This window comes from Lissotriton helveticus, chromosome 8 (assembly GCF_964261635.1).
Source record: "Lissotriton helveticus chromosome 8, aLisHel1.1, whole genome shotgun sequence".
In the NCBI taxonomy this organism is placed as follows: domain Eukaryota; kingdom Metazoa; phylum Chordata; class Amphibia; order Caudata; family Salamandridae; genus Lissotriton; species Lissotriton helveticus.
Window position 1 is genome coordinate 1659591334 of NC_136069.1, and position 22154 is coordinate 1659613487.

At 46.2% G+C, this 22154-nt stretch overlaps 1 protein-coding gene across 2 annotated transcripts in view; it reads right to left on the minus strand.

Annotated features, from left to right (window-relative positions):
* Window positions 1-22154, minus strand: part of LOC144773603 (F-box/WD repeat-containing protein 7-like) — a 376720-nt gene that overhangs the window by 322010 nt on the left and 32556 nt on the right. For both annotated transcript variants that reach the window (XM_078658744.1, XM_078658743.1), the window contains exon 2: window positions 14338-14541. In XM_078658744.1, coding sequence (XP_078514870.1) covers window positions 14338-14541 — 204 coding nt within the window. The remainder of the gene's footprint in view (window positions 1-14337; window positions 14542-22154) is intronic.

The window sequence follows — 22154 nt, forward strand, 5'->3', positions numbered from 1 at the left end:
ATGTATCCTAAGAGCTTAAGATTTTGCGCCAAGCTCTTTCAGCCTTTCTGCAATTTGTTACTCCCATTTCAGGGTTTCATTGAATATGGGGCTCGAGAATTTAGCTCTAGATGTCATTAGTCTGGGTGTGGGGGAGTTGGGGGACAATTGTTCCACCAAGGACCGAATCCACTTGTTGAACTTCTGCAAGTCCTTTTCAAGTGGTCCCAGAACATATGGAATTGTGTTTTCCAGGGCACTCAGCAGGCTGTTCCGAGTAATTCTGGAATAAGGTCGAGTTTGGCCCAGAGTTGGCAGTTTTTCCCTGTTCCATGTAAGGCAATCTGCCAACTGAAATGGATAAGGTGATTTATTAGAGTGTGGCCATCAGTATGGGTGGGTTTGGCGACCGCTTGTAAGAAGCCTAAAGGGGCCATAATGTCTTTAAGGCTAATCATATCCTTATCAGAGGGTGAGTCCCAGTGTATGTTAAAGTCGACGAGTATGATACAATGTGAAAAAAGCAAAAGAGCTTGTCTCAATGAGTCAGTTCAAGAAGTGGCCCGATGGACCAGGTGGCCTAAAAATTCATAAGTTGCTAACAAACTGCAGGGCGTTCAATGCTAAACGAAACCCTAAAGCTTCAGCCTCAAGAAAGTCAACTACCGGAAAATTAGAGCAAGAAAAAAGGTGCTTAAAAATGAAGATGATACCACATCCCCTCCCACTGGCAAGGTCTAGGTTCTGAATCTTGTATCCAGAGCTTATTGTTCTTTCCAAAATTGGCTGGGATGAGGCTGACAGACAAGCTTCTGTGATAAAAAGCAAATCAAGTCTCTCATCACAAAAAAGATTGTGTACCCAAATCACATGCTTTTGAAGGGAGCATGGGTAAATAAGAAGTGCGTTGATGGGGTTTATACCTTTATTGGGAGAGGGACTCCAGCAAGACTCCCTTATAGGATAAGACTACCTCACGAGGGTTTAGTATATTGGGGCAAACAGCAGAGGTGTTAAGGGCTAGCAAATCTTTAGAGTATACTAAATCTTACCCTGGCGGCACTCGAGAAATGGGCAGATTGGCTAGCACTGGTCACATCCAGGACGCTGGCAGGCGCAGACGGGCTTGCCTTTGCTGCGCACGCCCCCGCTTTGGTCATGCTTAAGTAGCGTTTGATCAAGAGAGAATGAGCCACCCCGCCCACTGCAACTGGAGCAGAGAGGCGATGGAGTCATGGTGGAGTTAAACCGCTGCCATGAAGGAGCAAAAATGCAATCTAAAGAGCAATTTCAAAGAGTGTCAAAATACCCACAGTAAAGTAATTTAACAGCTCCCTCCAGAACACTTTCACAACCTTCCCCAGTAGAATGAGAGCACAAAGGAGCTATATATTTTTTAAACGTGCGAGGTTTTGAAGAACTTAGAAAGAGAGAAAGCTCCCTTTTACATTAATCTTACATACTTATTTATAAAGGATTTTAGCCAGCCGTCTTGATTCACTTGACTGTTATCTTGTCGTTCACATTTTTCGTGTGTCCACTACAGCATACAGCAACGGGTCAGGCCACTTCAGTCAACATTTAAATTCACTGTGAGTGATGGTATTCAACTCTTTTATAAGGTACACACACAAAAGTGTTCCCTTAAGACCATGGGTCTAATATGGAAATGTATGTATTTCTGTCATGAATAAATATTTTTCCTTTTCTCCTATGTTTTATTTTTAGGATGAGGAAGGCCCAGTAGCTTCCCTTCAAAGGTTTGCAAAAAACCATGGCAAAATAAAGCAAGCAACGACAAATCTGACAGGCTTGTAGCCAATACCAGAAAGGTTGGCCTTGCCACTACCCAGCCCTTTTGTTTTCCTGCAGTGAATGACAGCTGTGAAAGAGCACTGGGGAGATTTCTTCCGGTCTTTACTGTTCTCCATCAGAGCTAGGTCATGATGAGTAGGGAATCCCATACGCATACCCCCATTCTCAGTAAGGGTGGCCACTGTCAGCACTGCCCAAGTTATGGAGGTACACAGCTCTTCACCTAAATTGACTTGAGGAGAATGTCTACTGTGCTCCTCAGTTAATAGTCTGTCTCCTTTCTATAACTGGGGACCTCAGCCATACTCATGTGTGAGATCTCTGGAGGTTCTGTATGTATGGTATGGGTGGTTCAACAGTGCCAAGTGCATGATGGGATCCATTTGGAACTGGCATGCATGCTGCACAAGATGGTTGCTCACTCTCCTTCACACAGTCTGGCTTTGTCCTGTGTGGCCACAGCAGTCTGCACAAACTCCTGCTCAGGGCCCAATGATCTCCCAAGATGGGTAGGGTGGCAGCGACTGTCTGCCCCTTCTCTTTAATGGATTACATTTTGCTACAGTTGAGCGAACTGCACCCTACTACCACTCTTTTGTGACTGATCATCAAAGTAATGGTGGGCTTTGCTGGGCTCTGTCAAATTTGGAATCAACGTTCCTTTGACCAGTCAAAACTGTACGACATTGTTCTGCATTCGGTCGATCAATTGTTGTTTTTGCATTGATCTTTGAGAGAGTGTCACAAGACCCATTTTACTGTTGTATTTGCATGGAGAATCATGGCCAAGGTTACCTGGCCATGACAAGGGAAATACTAAAGATCAACATCTCCTAGTTTGTGCAGCTTCTGAACCCACATGCCCCAATTCAAATTTGTGAACCCGCACCGCCCTTGTTCTGCTTCGAGACTAAGATTTCCATAGGGACAGGGGGTTGTCCGTATTCACGCCCTGGCACTGGATTTGGTTTGTTGTTTGGGAAGACTGTCCAGATTCAAGAGCTGTGTGAGCCATCTCTGGCATGCACAACTCCAGAAATGCAGTTATCTAAAGCTGCTTTTGGGTCATATCCCTAATGGTCAGCTTTCATTGGAAAATGTGGCAGACTTTGGTCTCTGTTAGGTGGCTCCAGCAGCGTAGGCATTCAACTGCATTGGATACATTTTCACAGACAAGCTCCTAACGTTAGGTATTCACATGGCACTTTATAGTGACTGCTGTCCTGACCTAACATAAGTGACAGGATCCCAAATCGCCACTGGTATTGTACATGGGACTAGGACAACCTAGACGTGCACTATTGTGCCCTTGCAGTTTAGGCTGTGAGTTTTGTGTTCCAACGAAATGAGGCTATTTTTGTTCATTCCATGCTTAAAGTTCGGCAGCCAGCCTGTTACCCAGAGGTGACCGAGTACAAGGACTTGGCCATAAAGCAGTTCACTGGTATTCCTTACACAAATTGTACGTTGTGGGCTAAAATGTGTTTCAATAAGGTAGAAACCTGGCAAGTTGCCACCTTTCCAGAGTCCACAGTCCCATAGGTTCCATCGCACAACCATTTACCAAAGCAACAGATTGATAACATTTATTTTTTCAGGCATCATTTTTTGATGTACTCCTTTTTGCTAGGTTCAACAGTAGCACTTTTATTTCGGAAGTATTTTCAGGGCCACCGGAATTATGCAAATGTGTGGCCACTGTTTTTTTCCGCATGATTATAGATTTGCTGCATTTATTACATAATCCATCATCTGCCTCATATTTTACAGACTTCAACAAAAATATTTTTTCTAGCTCAAACGATTCAAAAGTTACTATAAATGCAGCAACACATTTTGCCTCGTTGTGGAAAGCCCTGGTAAAGGTTGACTGGTCACCTCTCTTTTGTCTTGAGTAAACTATTCCCAGACAGTGTTAAATGTAAAAATGACAAAATAGTGAAGTAATACTACCACAAAATGTTCTGCCTTACGCCACACATTTTGCCCTTTGTCACTTGATTTAGTCAAGCCTGCCACATAATTTTACCCTCTCAAGCCACAAAATTCCAGTAGCTCTGCTTATAGCTATCTGGCTGTTTCATACAGTATCTGAGTTTCTAATTCTTCTGATTTCCAAGAGTAAGCCTCAACTCTTAGCCCTTGCTAGTTACAGAGAAGTAATTGCCCATAGAGAGTATGTTGACTCTCTTGCTGAGCTCTTTAGTGGCCATGGGCATCAATTGTAAAAAAACAGTGGGGAACCAAGAACGTCAGAGTAACCCACTCACTGTCCCAGGACCTCCAGAGAAGACCTCACAATCTGAAAAATCCCAGCTCAGTATATTTGCCACTGTAACTGAACAGTGTGCCCTGAAAAACCTTTGTGTTTTAGGACTATAATAATGCCAGATTGTCAAAATCACAGCACGCGTTAACTAACTGATCTAAGACAACTATATCACCGAGGGTAGGACTAACCTTGGTAACAGGTAACCATATGAAATAACCAAAGGGATTAATAGTGCATACGTGACCTAGCTCTGTATAATTTGAAGTATTCGATTTTGCTTGAAATACCTATAACATATAGATTTTGTATTACTACACTTCCCACAAGAGTAGTACATAGGTAATATCCGCTATGCTGTATGGTCGGATGAACTTTGTGTTTTTCAGTAAGATGCACTGAAAGCATATTCTATGAGAAATTATTTTGCCCCTGGAGTCAAACTCAAAAGACACAAATAGCCCAGGGGAAGGGTATTTATGAATAATTATCCTTTTCAGGAGCTTCCAAGCCTCGAGGAATTTTAAGATGAAGACTCATTGTGATACTTTGGGGGAAAAAACATGACGGGGAGGAATCAGGCATACGGTGTTCAAAGGTGAGAGAGGGGATGGAGCGTTCGAAATTAACCGATCAAAATGAAAGAATAAAGACAAGGGAAGGGACAAAAAGAAAGTGTTATTATAGAATTAGTCTTGATAACAGTCACCAGACGGGCCAGCGGAAATGGCAAAGGATATTCCCACCCTTTATCCAGGTCTCATTTCTCAAACTCAGAGAGAGCTGGTCATCGTTCAATATTTCATTCATCACTTCTATATGGTATCCGGTTAGAAACACCATGAACGAAACAGATGTATACCTATGGAAAGAGTGTCTAAACAGTGTTTTTAAAGAAAAAAACGTCTTATGTTTTTTTATTCTCAACTTTTCTGGAGGAAAGAAATTGGAATATAGTCTCATCTGTACTAAGTCTAAAACATGACCTAGCTTGCCATCAAAACAGTCTCTTGTTAGTGTTCAGATGCAGAGGCGACAGGGTGCCAAAAGGCCTGCCCTGGTGTCAGGGTTCAGATGCAGAGGCGGCAGGATGCCATAAGGCCTGCCCTGGTGTCAGGGTTCAGATGCAGAGGCGACAGGGTGCCAAAAGGCCTGCCCTGGTGTCAGGGTTCAGATGCAGAGGCGACAGGGTACCAAAAGGCCTGCCCTGGTGTCAGGGTTCAGATGCAGAGGCGGCAGGATGCCATAAGGCCTGCCCTGGTGTCAGGGTTCAGATGCAGAGGCGACAGGGTGCCAAAAGGCCTGCCCTGGACTCAGTGTTCAAATGCAGAGGCGGCATGATGCCATAAGGCCTGCCCTGGTGTCAGGGTTCAGAGGCGACAGGATGCCATAAGGCCTGCCCTGGTGTCAGGGTTCAGATGCAGAGGCGACAGGATGCCATAAGGCCTGCCCTGGTGTCAGGGGTCAGATGCAGAGGCGACAGGGTGCCATAAGGCCTGCCCTGGTGTCAGGGTTCAGATGCAGAGGCGACAGGGTGCCAAAAGGCCTGCCCTGGTCTCAGTGTTCAAATGCAGAGGCGGCAGGATGCCATAAGGCCTGCCCTGGTCTCAGTGTTCAAATGCAGACGCGGCAGGATGCCATAAGGCCTGCCCTGGTGTCAGGGTTCAGATGCAGAGGCGACAGGGTGCCAAAAGGCCTGCCCTGGTCTCAGTGTTCAAATGCAGAGGCGGCAGGATGCCATAAGGCCTGCCCTGGTCTCAGTGTTCAAATGCAGACGCGGCAGGATGCCATAAGGCCTGCCCTGGTGTCAGGGTTCAAATGCAGAGGCGGCAGGATGCCATAAGGCCTGCCCTGGTGTCAGGGTTCAGATGTAGAGGCGACAGGGTGCTATAAGGCCTGCCCTGGTGTCAGGGTTCAGATGCAGAGGCGGCAGGGTGCCATAAGGCCTGCCCTGGTGTCAGGGTTCAGATGCAGAGGCGACAGGGTGCCATAAGGCCTGCCATGGTGTCAGGGTTCAGATGCAGAGGCGGCAGGATGCCATAAGGCCTGCCCTGGTGTCAGGGGTCAGATGCAGAGGCGGCAGGATGCCATGAGGCCTGCCCTGGTGTCAGGGTTCAGATGCAGAGGCGGCAGGATGCCATAAGGCCTGCCCTGGTGTCAGGGTTCAGATGCAGAGGCGGCAGGATGCCATAAGGCCTGCCTGGTGTCAGGGTTCAGATGCAGAGGCGACAGGGTGCCAAAAGGCCTGCCCTGGTCTCAGTGTTCAAATGCAGAGGCGGCAGGATGCCATAAGGCCTGCCCTGGTGTCAGGGTTCAGATGCAGAGGCGGCATGATGCCATAAGGCCTGCCCTGGTGTCAGGGTTCAGATGCAGAGGCGACAGGGTGCCAAAAGGCCTGCCCTGGTGTCAGGGTTCAGATGCAGAGGCGGCAGGATGCCATAAGGCCTGCCCTGGTGTCAGGGTTCAGATGCAGAGGCGACAGGATGCCATAAGGCCTGCCCTGGTGTCAGGGGTCAGATGCAGAGGCGACAGGGTGCCAAAAGGCCTGCCCTGGTGTCAGGGTTCAGATGCAGAGGCGACAGGGTGCCATAAGGCCTGCCCTGGTGTCAGGGTTCAGATGCAGAGGCGGCAGGATGCCATAAGGCCTGCCCTGGTGTCAGGGTTCAGATGCAGAGGCGACAGGGTGCCATAAGGCCTGCCCTGGTGTCAGGGTTCAGATGCAGAGGCGACAGGGTGCCATAAGGCCTGCCCTGGTGTCAGGGTTCAGATGCAGAGGCGGCAGGATGCCATAAGGCCTGCCCTGGTGTCAGGGTTCAGATGCAGAGGCGACAGGGTGCCAAAAGGCCTGCCCTGGTGTCAGGGTTCAGATGCAGAGGCGACAGGGTGCCATAAGGCCTGCCCTGGTGTCAGGGTTCAGATGCAGAGGCGGCAGGATGCCATAAGGCCTGCCCTGGTGTCAGGGTTCAGATGCAGAGGCGACAGGGTGCCATAAGGCCTGCCCTGGTGTCAGGGTTCAGATGCAGAGGCGACAGGGTGCCATAAGGCCTGCCCTGGTGTCAGGGTTCAGATGCAGAGGCGGCAGGATGCCATAAGGCCTGCCCTGGTGTCAGGGTTCAGATGCAGAGGCGACAGGATGCCATAAGGCCTGCCCTGGTGTCAGGGGTCAGATGCAGAGGCGACAGGGTGCCAAAAGGCCTGCCCTGGTGTCAGGGTTCAGATGCAGAGGCGACAGGGTGCCATAAGGCCTGCCCTGGTGTCAGGGTTCAGATGCAGAGGCGGCAGGATGCCATAAGGCCTGCCCTGGTGTCAGGGTTCAGATGCAGAGGCGACAGGGTGCCATAAGGCCTGCCCTGGTGTCAGGGTTCAGATGCAGAGGCGACAGGGTGCCATAAGGCCTGCCCTGGTGTCAGGGTTCAGATGCAGAGGCGGCAGGATGCCATAAGGCCTGCCCTGGTGTCAGGGTTCAGATGCAGAGGCGACAGGGTGCCAAAAGGCCTGCCCTGGTGTCAGGGTTCAGATGCAGAGGCGACAGGGTGCTATAAAGCCGGTCCTGGTGTTAGCCATGGTCCGGCTTCTGACTTGTTTCAAAACCAAGGTGTGAAGTACTGAATGGTGATAATAGCCCATCATTTAGGAATGATTGTTAAGACACTGCTGTACTCTACCTTTATTTTAAAACATAAGCACAAATGAGCGAACACTCAACCATTCCATCTTGACTGATGTTATGTCATTAGACCATGCCATGAAAATTCCCTGGCTAGAATATATAAGACACACCTTTGCACGGCTAGGGCGCCCAGACTTATTCAATGCTGCTTCCAGCATTAGGCGGGAGGATGTGACTTGGAGTAAAAAGAACTTTTTGGCCATGGCAAGAGCCACCCGGGAAGAGCGGGAACTGGCGAAGCCATTGGTCAGACAACATTATCTGTTATTAAGTTCGCCTTCCCTTGAACCCTACCTAAGAATTGTGACCAAGCCATTTCATAGGCTTTCATTAATTAAATTTAGATTCAACTTGATACATCGCACCTTAGGTACTTATCACTCATGGTGCAAACCGGAAAATGGTCCCCCATGTGGTTGTGACGAATTCTCCCCACAGGACCCTATGCATTTCATTATGTTGTGTAGCTTGTACATGGTACACAGGAAGAAGTATTTAGCATTTTTAATAAGAGAGGCGGGTTTTATTCAGGTTAGGCCTGCCTTTGTTTATTTACAGTCTTTATGTAGCATTCGTGTCATCTTTTGTGTAGCCAGTTTTTTAGTTGCGGCTCATAGAATTAAAACAAAAAATGCTCACTAAAGTATCCTGTACAGTAAACTCGTACCTATATGTATTATCTATAAGATGCTTAGAATCGTACTTGTTTTTTAATATGACGTACAACGATTTCCGACGATTGCATATCTGTATCAAATAAGTGCTGTTTTAATTGTACTCTATATATATGTTATTTATGCTTTTATGATTTTAAACGAATCGAATAAAGTGCATCTTGACTGACTGACTGACATAAGCACAAATGTCAAAAGAAAACACCTTCTGAGAAAATAACTTTAGTGTAATGCACCCACTGAAGGTCACACAGTGCTCACTCCTATCGTCAGCTCCACGAGAAGCTGGAAGAGTGAACAGTGAGCGAGACTAAGCATTCAAACAGTAAACACTTCTTCACCATTCTTTAAGTTAAAGAGATGCAAAGCAAATTCACATATTCTACAATATGCCCGTCAGCGTCGGCAGCTAGTGTTAACTGCTCTTTGCCACGTTTACATTTTGATTAAAGGTCGCCGTTGATGACGGCTAGAAGCGAGACAGCTGCAGACAATTAATCTATAGAACTATAGCTTTTTAAGGGCAACATGACATTTTCACTCGGCCTAGAAGGAAAAAAACCATGTTCCTGTTAAAGTTTAGAACGACTTGTCATTCCCTGCATCAATAGTTTAGGTGTTTCCCTGGCCAAAAGAGTACTTCAATGTCAAGACTCGCCACCCCTCCAGCAAGTCCTTAAAAGAACAAATAAGTCACTTTTTCCTTAATTTCCAGAATGTATAAGTCATACCTACCCACAACAAGCATTGGCATAGCCAATAGGTCTCGCATTTGGGACCTTATAAGTGTTTAGCCAGAGCTATTGGCAATGTTTCTTTAAAAAATACCAATAATTAGTAAATAAAACCATTTGCAGCTATTTCTCTGCAAATAGACAAAGATCAAGCATTTAGTGACTGTGTTAAACACGTAAGTATTTAAAGTATGGTGTAGAAGACAACTCACTCGTCTGCGTTTCTTGCATGAGGCGCCAGGACGTCAGAGACTCACTCAAACGTGCCCATCTTGGAGCCAGGCAAGCTCCACTCCCACAGACCACTGCAATTATTGGTGCTGTCTAAAATAGGTCTTTCAGCAACAGGCAACCAAAAGCGGTCTGTAGTTGAGACCCAAAACTGGTATAGGATAGTATTCTTCAACCACTACACCGCAGCATCCGTCTTACATCAACAGCAACTGGGACCCTCTCTAGAGTGCCTGCACACACACAAAGTACATGTATCAAAGCATTAGCTATGCAGAGCCTTCCCACCACAAATACTCATCACAACAGAGCCATTACACGAGAGGCAGAAAGAAGAAATGAAGAAGAATGGGAAATGCTCTCAAAACCCTATAACCTCCAGAATCATCCTATGATTAACACAAACATTTGATGATTCATATATGCTGGACCTAACGCAAGCTGATGGCAGGTGGCACATAGAAAACATTTGCTCTAAGCAAGGCATCCTTTCCGTCTGAAAGGCAGATCCTGTTCCTGCTAAAGGAAGCAAGGTAATGTTTCATAACAAGGGACACCAACAAAACAAATAAAACTCTGACAACAACATGACATACAAAAGGAACGCGTGTAACTAAATGCAAACCCTGGAAAAGCGAGCCAGGTAGGAAATTATCCATCCCCAGTTTACAAGAGGCATGGAATGAAAATTCCAAGAGCAAGTCTCGAAAAGGCAAGCCAACTCCAAGCGGAAAAGAAAATCACAAGGTAGCTCAAGACGAGTTCATAAGGAACCTCCCGATATTCCACATTCAGTGCAGTAGCAAAATAATTTTATGGCTAAAAAAGTACCAACTATTTGGAAACAATGGCTCAACCTAATTTAAAGATTCAAATGCCCACAGCAAAGGAACTATGAATGCATCGGCAGGCATAATTGGCACTAACTCATTTGGACCTATATGGAAAAGCTGAACACAGCAATCTACCATACAATGTAGCTTACCTTCCCAATTATGTGTTTATACACCCTCCCAAAATGCATGACCCACACCCTCAAGTGCCACAAACTTACACTTTGCAGCTCTCTTCGCATCTCAAGTCTGCAGGCTTTCCAGAAAATGGTCCGCAAATCCTATAAAGCTAAAATCTAGAGTTGCTTCCAGAGTCTAGCTCAGCTGTAGAGATTTTAGTCATGGAAGGGAGGTAAGCTTTGGATCAGAAACAAGCTTGAGTTTCCTCTTTGGAGCACAGACCATTAATATCTATCCATTCCAAGCACTACATTCATAGCAAGGAGGATGCCATGGCTCTGTCATATCCAGTGCAGATGTACTGCCCAAGAGTAAAATACAAAGGGGACTGTACGTAACAGATGGCTTTTCAAAAAAACACCCAGAGTTCTGGAAGCCCATTGACTACACATAGCACAACCGAATGAGGGCCCCTACTTCTGTTCTGTTTCCTATCTGCCCAGGGTCAACTTTCTTTGCCACTACAACACTTGTAATCCTGCTCTTGTGACATTTTCATTGTTTCTGGACTGCCTACAGTACCAGTCCTCCATTCAGAATTAAGTGTTGTGTTCCTTAAAGTAAGGAAAGTATTTGCAGGAATTTAGGCTTCTCTGCCTCGCTACCCCGCTTTGACCCCTTTCTTCTGCATTCCTCCAGCACTTGTTCAACATCCTAGAGTCAAAATCTCTAGGTAGCTATCATGTGGATCTCCACTACTAGGTTGTAGTTGTTAACTCACACTGTAATGGGGCTTCACTAACCCACAGATAGCATGGCGTACCTCTGCATGCATGTCTACTGTATGAAAAGAACTTTGTAGATGGCTAGACATTATGCTACCAACGCTTATTTACATAGGATTTCCTTATATACAAAGAGAATCAACATGACCTTTCATTTTTCCCAAAAATCGTAAGGATAAATTACGAATGGAGTTCAGGCTTGGTAAAATAAGTTACATAGTCTGCTGCTGCTGAAAGGGTTTTTTGCGACCCCAGAAACAGCAGGACAGCAGATTTATATGTCCGAATTCATAATCATGTATTTTGATTCTAAAATATTAACATACAAATCAAGCCAGAGCAAACTTCAACACAACATGGAGTCTACAAGTGCCTATTACATTAAGATTTATTGTGTATTGTAGTGTTCATATTCGGTGTATTGTGGTAAATGACAGTACAGGCACAAGGGCAATGGGAGCGTGGGTATGCAGATACATTTATAAATATTGGGATTTCCAGAACAGTGAACATTTATTCAATCTCCCCATTACTTTTTCCCTAGGCAGGCATATGTTATTCAAATCCTAAGTACCTGATTGTGTGGTGTTAATAACCAATCATTAACAAACTATTTTGAGTAAGAATAAATCAATGTTAAAACAGCCTCCCCCCCCCCCCCCCCCCCCCCCCCCCCACCACCAGTCCCCGGTCACATTTACAACTGAGGAATGCAGATGATGTGCAAAAATCCACCTGTACAACATAGGTAATAGCGTCTTTACACCTGATAAGACAGATTTCAAGGCTCTTAGGTCAAGCTCTATTACGACAGTTAAAAACAATACAATGGCAAAAGTACCAGTAAACTGCAAAATTTAAATAATACAGTATTGTGCTGCGTTAGCAAAGCTAAGTTTGGTCTTAAGACGTATGAAGGGTAGACAAATGTGAATGTGTGTACGGGTGTTGTAGAGAAAGCCTGCCTGTCGACAGTCTTGCGTCAGCCACCTTAGAAGTATGGCCCTATCGTCTGTAAATTTCAAGAAGTAGTCCTGGTTCTTGGTTGGATTCAAGTCACCAGCCTCAATACAATCCACCGAAGACTAGAAATCAAGCGAGCCAGCTTGAAACATTCCAATTGAGGATGAACAAAACACGGATCTACATTTACCACAGTTACCAGCAGAGGTACATGTAACTCAGTCACAACAGAATAACTACAATTTGTAACAACTTTAAAACGGCTGAGAGTAAAACCACTGGTACTTTCGCCTTGATTTAGTTTCACCTATAAAAGGCTAAAACTTACCTTTTGGCTTTCCCAATGCTTGTTACTGATGCTGAACAGCATCGGTAAAGATTTTTTTTTTAAAGTGTTGCAGAGCTGAACAGCAAGGAGGGGACTAGCATGAAAAAATATATCTGTGGGGGCAATGGAGGAGAGAGACGTGTGCGGTAAGCAACTAAATGCTGCTGAGTGCCAGCACTTAGCAGGAGAGGCAGAGGAAAACAAACAGAATGGTGAATGGAGAGGGGAGCAACAGATAAGTTGCGGGGTTACAGAGCAACACAGAGAGCGCAGGGAGGGGGGGCGAGAGCAAGAAAGTATTTTTTGAGAATACATCCCCTCCACCCCTGGCCAGTCAGGAGCAACTACAGGTAGTGACAAGAGAGATAACTAAGAATGTGGTTAATAGTACACTGTCACTGAGGGAGATCTGGCAAGAGCTGAAAAAAATCAGAATGAATGGTGAATTCTAAAGACCATACACCTAAGGACTTAGAATAAGTCAAATGGCGACACCTGGTAACGTGAGGATGATCACAAAGTAGGAGGTATAGCCACAAATGGACTATATAACACTACTACCCACAAACGAACTAACAATAATTCATCATAAACACACATACCCACAACAAGCAGCAATAAATTGTGGCCCTCTTATACCCACTATCCCATACACTGTTGTATTCCTCTTTTCTTCCTATATGGCAATCAAACACATTCCCTTATCTAGAACTTTGCTTAAGTCTCAAAACATTTAAGGAAGCACAATAAAGGATAATTCCTCCATCCATGTGGTGTAGAGTAAAAGAATCCGTGGGTTGAGCACTCATTTGTACGCCACAAAACAACGTTCATCAATCGAGCTGTCGCCAATGTCCGACTATATAGACTTAACAGCGAGTGAAGACACTGTGGGACAGCAAGTGCCAACTGAGCAAGGAGTAATGCAATGAATGCTGACGAAAGGGTAGTTGAGATCAACTCTAAATTGGCATAGAAAAGATGCCCCAGGTTCACCAATTGTTACTGTCAAGCAAGTCATGCTGCGATAAGCTGATCATGATAGCCAAGCTCTACTATTGCACAATGAAGATTACAAATGCTGTAGGCTTAGAAGCGAGGCAAAAAAGGGGTGGGGGACAGAGAGAAGAGGAGAGGCAGGGAGACTCCAGCTCTTTACGCACTATCCAAGGCAGATTTTTGTTTATAACAGACCTGTTTCGAAACTATGGGAAAAAAAGACAAGCTACACCAGCTTCCCCCGACGAGGAGGGCTAGAGGTGAAGCTGAAGCACTGCAGGGACTCTGGGTTTAAAGAGATCATTGAGGGTTGCACACCAATTCCATGACTGGAGACGATGACATTGGGGCACAGAGTGGGTTTAGAGTGTTAATGGCTCATCGAATGTCGGAATATTAGCATACTTAACTGATGATAATAAAAAAAAAACATTATCTGAGGTGTTGAATCTGGTGCCAGAGAAAGGAAGCAGTATGAAGTACCTGCTGTAGCACCTGCTATGTTTTATCAAAAACTCAACTGTGGCACTGTTTGACCCACTGGCGACAAAAAAAAGCCGCCCCAGGTACACAGAGGAGGTCCATCTAAGCTGAAGTCATCCCACGGATGCAGCATCACAGGCCTGGTTGCAATGTTCATCAGAGCTTGGAGTAGGCCTACTATACAGAATGCTCTACTGTTATCCACAACAAGCTTCTTGCCACTCTAAAACAATTTGAGGATTTCGGGTGACAAGAAACTGACAAAGGAGGACAGAAACAGGTCTGAGGCAAGTGCACCAGGGGGCACCCAAAGAGTACGTGAAGATGGTGACTCTAACTTCTGCACTTAAACATCAGTAGGTAAGCAAAAGATGTGTTGAAGGCGTATTCCATGGCCAGTTAACCCTTCACAACAACCCACTTAACCAGTGAATATGTTCTCTGATCCACATACCTGAGACACGTTGCCATTCAAAGCATCTCCTGTAGAACTGGATGGCCTTGGCTGTGTGTTGTTGTGCGAGCAGCTACCCCGGCCAGTATCACCACTGCACTGCCTCTTCCGGCACGTCAGGCGGTCACTGTTAATTTCCAGAATGCGGGTGGTAATCCCCTTCACATGCAGGAGATCTTCTAAGGAGTTGAACCCCTTCAGCTCCTGCGAACAAAAACTAGCATAGTAAGAAACGACATTCAGCTCAAAACAAACAGATACAACTTTACATCTAATGGATGCAGTATCAGATTGAAAAGGCAGCACACACAGCCAGGAGCACAGGAAAAACAAAATTATGTGGTCCCAATGTTTTCTGCTTAATTATGTATTTTTGTACTTGCCATTTATTGCTCCTTTTGCTGAATAATTCGCAGAAAATAGCTTCGTTTCAGCATAAAAATCTCAAGTGGCATTAAAAAAACATGCCCTGCCTTGTGCAGCACGGTGACCGGCACCTTTCAAGCTGGACAACTTCAATTGCGGATTGTAATTGTATGCCATTAAACTGGTACTAATGCAGTGAAACCTTTGCCCACAAAGTACTAACGTACATATCTGGTGAACCATGAACCATATTTTGTGTGCAACATGAAAATAATATTGTGTGTGGTGTAGTATGTATGTGTGTGTCATTCAGAGAAGGTAGAATTAATAATTCCTTTTTGCCGGAAAATGCGTTTTCCTTACCCGTGCAAATTCATATTATATTAACCCAAAAGAGTTAATAAAATCGTGTTCCTGTGATTCAACAAGAACAAAGTTACTGTTGGGGATAATATTTTCATTCAGATCTGGTGAATGTGTACACCTCACTGAGGAGAGCAATATGGGATAGACTGGATCACCACATTCGCCTTACTTATCGCCAGAGAAAACAGGGGGGGGGTAGGCCTTTGGCATGGCTCATCAAGAGAGACATCACATGCTCCAATAATAGAGGTTAAGGGCGGCCAAGGCAGACATATTGAATAGCCAGCCCTCTGCAATGCTTTGCAGCGGCTACGTTGTTTACACTTTTCTGAGCTCTCTCCCCAAAGGGGGAAACACCAACAACAGGAACTACTCAATGCCCCACTCACAAAGGAAACAAGCATTTGCAATACAATATGTCTCGCATTAGTTAATGTCGAGCTGTTGCTCTGCAAATGTAAAAGAAATGCAGCTGCCTTTGTTTTTTAGGTCTCGCCTGTCGATGCGCATGCGCATCGAGCAAGGCGAGAGTATTGGGACTTATCCGCTCTTTATCCATACTGCAAGGAATCGTGGCGATTCCTTGCAGTGCCCGTGACTTTTAAGCTCAATGCGCATGCGCATTGAGCTTAAAAGCGCGTGCACGTCCGTCTTTGTTTACCCGCTCCGCCCCCTCCCCTTCCCGCCGTCTCGCATTTCCCCTGTCGCACTTCTCCTCCCCCCTCCCCTCTCTTCCCTCCGTCTTGTTTATTGTACCCGCTCCGCCCCCTCCCCTTCCCGCCGTGTCGCATTTCTCTTCCCCCCTCCCCTCTCTTCCCTCCGTCTTGTATGCCACTCGCAACGCTCCCTGTCTCACACAGATCCGACATTAGTTCATGTTAACTTTGTATGTGGTCATCGATTCTTTAGGATGTTAAAGTTCACAAACTGTTCTCCTGCTTGCAATTGACAATGTACATAACATGTACTGTATTGCGCAAAACACATCCTGCTGACAAATTAGTTAATCCCTAAGCTATAACACGCAATTCTCTGGACTACAAGTTTTTACCCGCTCCGCCCCCTCCCCTTCCCGCCGTCTCGCATTTCCCCTGTCGCACTTCTCCTCCCCCCTCCCCTCTCTTCCCTCCGTCTTGTTTATTGTACCCGCTCCGCCCCCTCCCCTTCCCGCCGTGTCGCATTTCTCCTCCCCCCTCCCCTCTCTTCCCTCCGTCTTGTATGCCACTCGCAACGCTCCCTGTTGCTGTCTCACACAGATCCGACATTAGTTCATGTTAACTTTGTATGTGGTCATCGATTCTTTAGGATGTTAAAGTTCACAAACTGTTCTCCTGCTTGCAATTGACAATGTACATAACATGTACTGTATTGCGCAAAACACATCCTGCTGACAAATTAGTTAATCCCTAAGCTATAACACGCAATTCTCTGGACTACAAGTTAATTTCAACAGGTATGCTCGAGAAAACCTCCAGTTCCAGGTTTTAAACTCAGCGCCATACACAGGTTAGAACGTGCATGCTAGCACGTTGGCCACGCCACGCAGTATTTAAACAGGACCTCACACGCGGCACTTCACGCATCACCAGCCACATCAAGAAGGAGATAGACCCTTGCATCTCTGCTCGAAAGTAAGTCTGCCCCACTTTTGCTCTCGCTAGACGGCAGAAATCACCATTTTAAACAAGACACCTTACCGGCACAAGTCCACGAAAGACCCGTATTAACAGCTCACGGTTTGTTTAACTGATTGCACCCAATGTTTATGAGGATAACAATTACCGTTGGTCCTCTCTTTAGACACTTCCTGAATCACGCTAGGTAAAAAGAACTCCGCCCGCGCCTACTATAATGACGCTTATTCTGCATGTTTATTGTTTTCAACGAGTGGCACATATGGCCGACCAACTGCATTATGAGCTACCTGAGACATTCTGATGTTAGGTTTTCCTATTCTTTATCCCCGCAGGTAATCGCTTTCGCTGCACTTAACCCCCACCCCCCCCATTTGCAGCAGCCCTACTGTCCTGTACCTGTACTCACAGTGCAAGCACCCAGTGCAGCCCAATCCAGACTTGCAGCAGCCGTACTACCGCTGTACTCGTACTCACACTGAGATCAAGCAGTGCATCTTCTTAATCCCTACTTGCACAACTCCCTACTTTTTCATTACCAGGACACCAAGCAGTTGTCCAGCCTTGCAACCTGACCTGCAGCGCCCCCTTATGTCCCAGTACCGAAGCACACACACATACAGTCCCGTCACTACCCTAACTGTCGGACGCGTCCCAGCATCACTAGTTTGTGGCACTCACCCTAGACCCCCCGAAAACAGCAGCGCCGTGTCCCGCTGCTCGCATTCTTCCCTGACAGCACCGCGCATCTTGCCCGCCTTCGGCTCGAAGGAGATTATCCCCCACAGCTGCCCCGGAGCGTGGCGGGAGGAGGGGCAGGGACCAGATAGACTCGCCGCCTCCCTCCGTCCAATCGCATCGTCTGCAATCTGGTATCAATAATTTAATTTATAGGCACGATAAACGCTCCCAGCTCTGGCCGGTGGGGGGATTTGCTCAGCGTTTTTGCATCTGTCTAATTTGATGTGGTGTAATTGGTTATTTAGATCCGCTCACCCACACTCACCCTCACTCACCCTCACTCACCCTCAACCCCTCACCCTCACTCACCCTCACCCACACTCACCCTCACTCACCCTCAACGCCTCACCCTCACTCACCCTCAACCCCTCACTCACCCTCAACCCCTCACCCTCACTCACCCTCACTCACCCTCACTCACCCTCAACCCCTCACTCACCCTCAACCCCTCACCCTCACTCACCCTCACTCACCCTCACTCACCCTCAACCCTTCACCCTCAACCCCTCACTCACCCTCACTCTCACTCACCCTCACTCACCCTCAACCCCTCAGCATCACCCTCACTCACCCTCACTCACCCTCAACCCCTCACCTACCCTCACCCTCACCCTCAACCCCTCACCCTCACCCTCACTCACCCTCAACACCTCACTCGCCCTCACCCTCACTCACCCTCAACACCTCACCCTCAACCCCTCACCCTCACTCACCCTCACCCACCCTCACTCACCCTCAACCCCTCACCCTCACTCACCCTCACTCACCCTCAACCCCTCACCCTCACCCACCCTCAACCCCTCACCCTAACTCACACTCACCCTCACTCACCCTCACCCTCACTCACCCTCACCCTCACTCACCCTCACCCTCACTCTCACCCTCACTCACCCTCACCCTCACTCACCCTCAACCCCTCACCCTCACACAGTGCAATAGGTCTCGGAGCATTTGAGTTAGAGCTTTTAGAAATGTTTATGGCTTTTTTTTTTTATTCTTTAGCATTGGCTACAGGAAACAAAAATGCTAAAGATTTACAAAAAAACCCATAAACAATTCTAAAAGCACTAACTCTAATGCTGCGAGACCTATTGCATTTCCAATGCTTGTTTATCTATTGACTTTTCTAGCAATGGCAGCACGGGTTACCTGTAGAATTTTACCACCCAATGTGGGGCTTTTAGCAGAAAAATGATTTGAGGGTTATGTTAAAGCATATGAATCTGGGATGCTCCCCGAGTCCATGCATGAGACGCTGACAGTACCCATCCCCAAGCCAGACCGACATCCATCTGACCAGTCTGCGTATTGTCCTCTATCTTTGTTAAAAATTGATGGGCCTTCGCTTGGTAAAGTCTGAGTAACTAGGCGGATGGAAATTGTCCATCGGCTGGTGCACGAGGATCAGTGCAGGTTCATCCCCAGAAGTAACACGAATTGTAACCTACACAGTCTGTCCCAAGTCATACATAAACCACAGCTAGGGGAATGACGATTTCGCTTTGGCCCTACTTGATACTGAGCAAGTCGTTGACACCGTAAACTGGGAGTATACGCTTGGAGGTTTTGACTCAGTCGGGATTAGGATATAACCATTTCAGATGAGTTAAGTTTTTATACAACGACTTTTTGGCAAGGGAGAACACAGGTCAGGTAGTCTCAGAGCGATTTGCATTGGAGCGGGCGTGGAAAGGGTGCCCCTTCTCCCCTTTATTTGCCCTCACAGTGGAGCCACCAGCTTGCTGGCTTGGGAGTGACGTACGGCTATTTGGGGAGGGGCACACTCGCATAGTGTCTATGTATGCAGACTATGCCTTGCTTTATGACCGGCGGACGACTTACCCAGACACTATTATATTGTACGCTGTGGAAGAATGAGTGGAGGTATCAGGACAGTGCATCAACTACAAGAAATTTAAAAAAAATTCTGTTGGAAGGACATGAGGGTCTAGAGGCTCAACAGCTAACGACGGTGGGTCTTGATTGGGTTGAAACAAACTGAAGATATTTGGGGATATGTGTTGCACGTAATGAGATGGAGAACTAGAAGCTGACTATGCGAAGAGTGGTGCCTGGGCTTCAAACCTCGATTACATTTTGAAATACGCTACAATTGTCAGTTTTGGTAAGGGCGGCGCTAGCTACAATGGTCTTTCTGCCTTGGTACCTCTACGCTATCAGGGCACAATGATCGAGATGCCACAAGAGGTGTTTGTGGAATTTGATTTGCTACTCGTTGAGCTGATTTTGACAGAGAAATTAAGTAGAGGTAAGAAAAAGAACTACTTTGAAGAGAGGATGGGCCTGGGGAGGGCTGGAGATGTCAAACATGGAGATGTATTACAAGGCATCCCAGGATATAGCATGATGTGCATTGGCTGGTGAAGCAGGAAAACTGGGCAAAAGACTGCTTAATGCAACACGCGGAAACATGCATTAGGCGGTTTATTGATGGGGTCAGAGAGTGCCCCTCCAGATACCATTTGCCATAAAACAAGTTTGTGGTACATGGGACACAGTGATTAAAAAGATCTGAAAAGGCACCCTGTGTGCACCAACTATGCATATTTGTAACATTTATCCCTTTGCACAGAGCTCAAAGTATTTCTCTGGATCTTTGGAAGGGGAGAGATGCTAGACACTGGCAGATCTCTACCGCGATAATAGATTTTTGAGCTTTGCTACGAGAGCAGGACATTTCCATCAGTATGAAAAATAGCACATACAGCTAGGGAGATCTAGGTCACTTTTCCGAAGCTCCCACGCCCACCTAAACCATGGTCTAAGTGTATGACCTTTCAAGCTGCAGACAGTACGTAACATTTCTATAGAGAGCTCTTCATGGGGACAGGCCTCTGCTGAGATTTAAACCACAGGACTCATTACTCCTGTGAAGTGGTTCCAAGCCGTATTACATGTGTGGACTGGGAGAAAGAGTGTATGGGGGTTAGACAAGTGTCTAGCAATACTCGTTTTAAGCATATTCAATATAATTTTACGTTCACGTGATTTACCAGACCTCTAACAAACTCAGATCCACCCTCTGTGTTTCTGTAGATGTCAATGCTGTCAGGTCAAAGCGGCTGATTTCATACACCTTACCTGGAGGTACAGAGTTTTGAGTCAGATGTTCTGGACAAGCTCGCACACAGCACTAGCGAAGTGGCTCATTCCATCTCCTACCCAAGTGGAAAAAGGGGAAGATAACTAGTGGGGGTGGTACCTGTGAGGAAATGCGATATGCAGCGGTTTGGTGTTCAGTTGCCAAATGGATGAAAGAAACGGTTTTATGGCCCACAGCCAAAGAAATACTGTAAAGGCAAACTAAAAAAAGACCAGGTGATGGACGGAATGCTGAATTAATCAGACATTCACCGCCAGTCACAGATCTGGGTTAAATCCTTTGTTTTTCTGCACGCCATGCCATTCTAGCTTAGACCCAGGCATACGCAAATCAGTCTTGACCATAAACTGGGGTGGCAAAGTGAGCAAAAGAACAATGGATGTAACCCAGATCTATTGACTGTGGGTGAATGTTTGATTTGCTCTGCATTCCGTCCATCATCTGTGTGCCTTTTGCTTTCTCGCCCTAAGTGCGCCGGGTATGCCCACACATGGGTCCTGGGCTCATTGTGCTACTGGATTCAAGCTAGCCTGACTGGTGGAGGGTGATGCCCCAAAACTGGTCCCAGGATGCTTGTTTCCAGTCCAGGGAGGACCTGGCTTGGCAGTGGCTAGACTGTTCCCATGAGGCACAGAGTCCAGACCGATTTGAATATGGCTGGGTCTAAACTGGGGTTGGCATAGAGAGCAAAAGAACGATGGATGTAAGCCAGATCTCTTTTCTGGGGGTGAACGTTTGATTTGCTCTGCATTCCATCCATCATCTGTGTGTCTTTTGCGTTAAATCAAACTCGGCAGGATGAAAAATGAAGAGGACCTCAGGACGTGGCCAGAGATGATTAGATTAATGATCGCCCCTCCAGATAGCAGGCCACCATGAGCGCTGGCCACGTGATTCTTAAGGAGACTAATGATTATTGATAGTGGTGGGTTGCTCTGGACTGAACTTTGACCAGTTTATGCTGAGACAAGTAGCTGTGTTGGAGGGAGCTGAATATACATTCAGCATATTGATTATGAGTTATACTACACTGGTTTACACCCAGCTTTGTAGCAACTGACAGGAAGGCCACAGTATCAGTGGCAAATAGTAGGGTGCAACAGTGATTGTCACAGAAGAGAACAGTCACTCATGGGGGATTTCTGGAGATAGATTTTGATGGAAATGAGTGCTGGATGCAATTACTCCCACCCCCCCACTGCCCCTCAACCAAACCCCGAACCGTCCCCCGCCACAAGAACCCTAGCCTCATCATGATTTTAACTGCAAAATAAAATAAAAAAATTACAGAAACAAGCATTCATCCACACACACACACATTATGAAATAATTAATTTCATTCACAAATATTAAAAACAAAAAACTAAATCTTTAATGGGACGGTTGAAGCTTTTGAGGCCATGTTTAATGCACTTGGACTGCCTAGAGTAGACTAATCAATTTGAGGACACTAACTCAATTTTTAAGCTCCAATTTCAAATTGCATCACAGGTACATGTTGATTGAAAAAATGTTAGTGAAACTGTTGTTTCTTTCTTTATTGACAGTTTATATTAATAATTTGTATTTTCTAAGCAGTCGCCCCA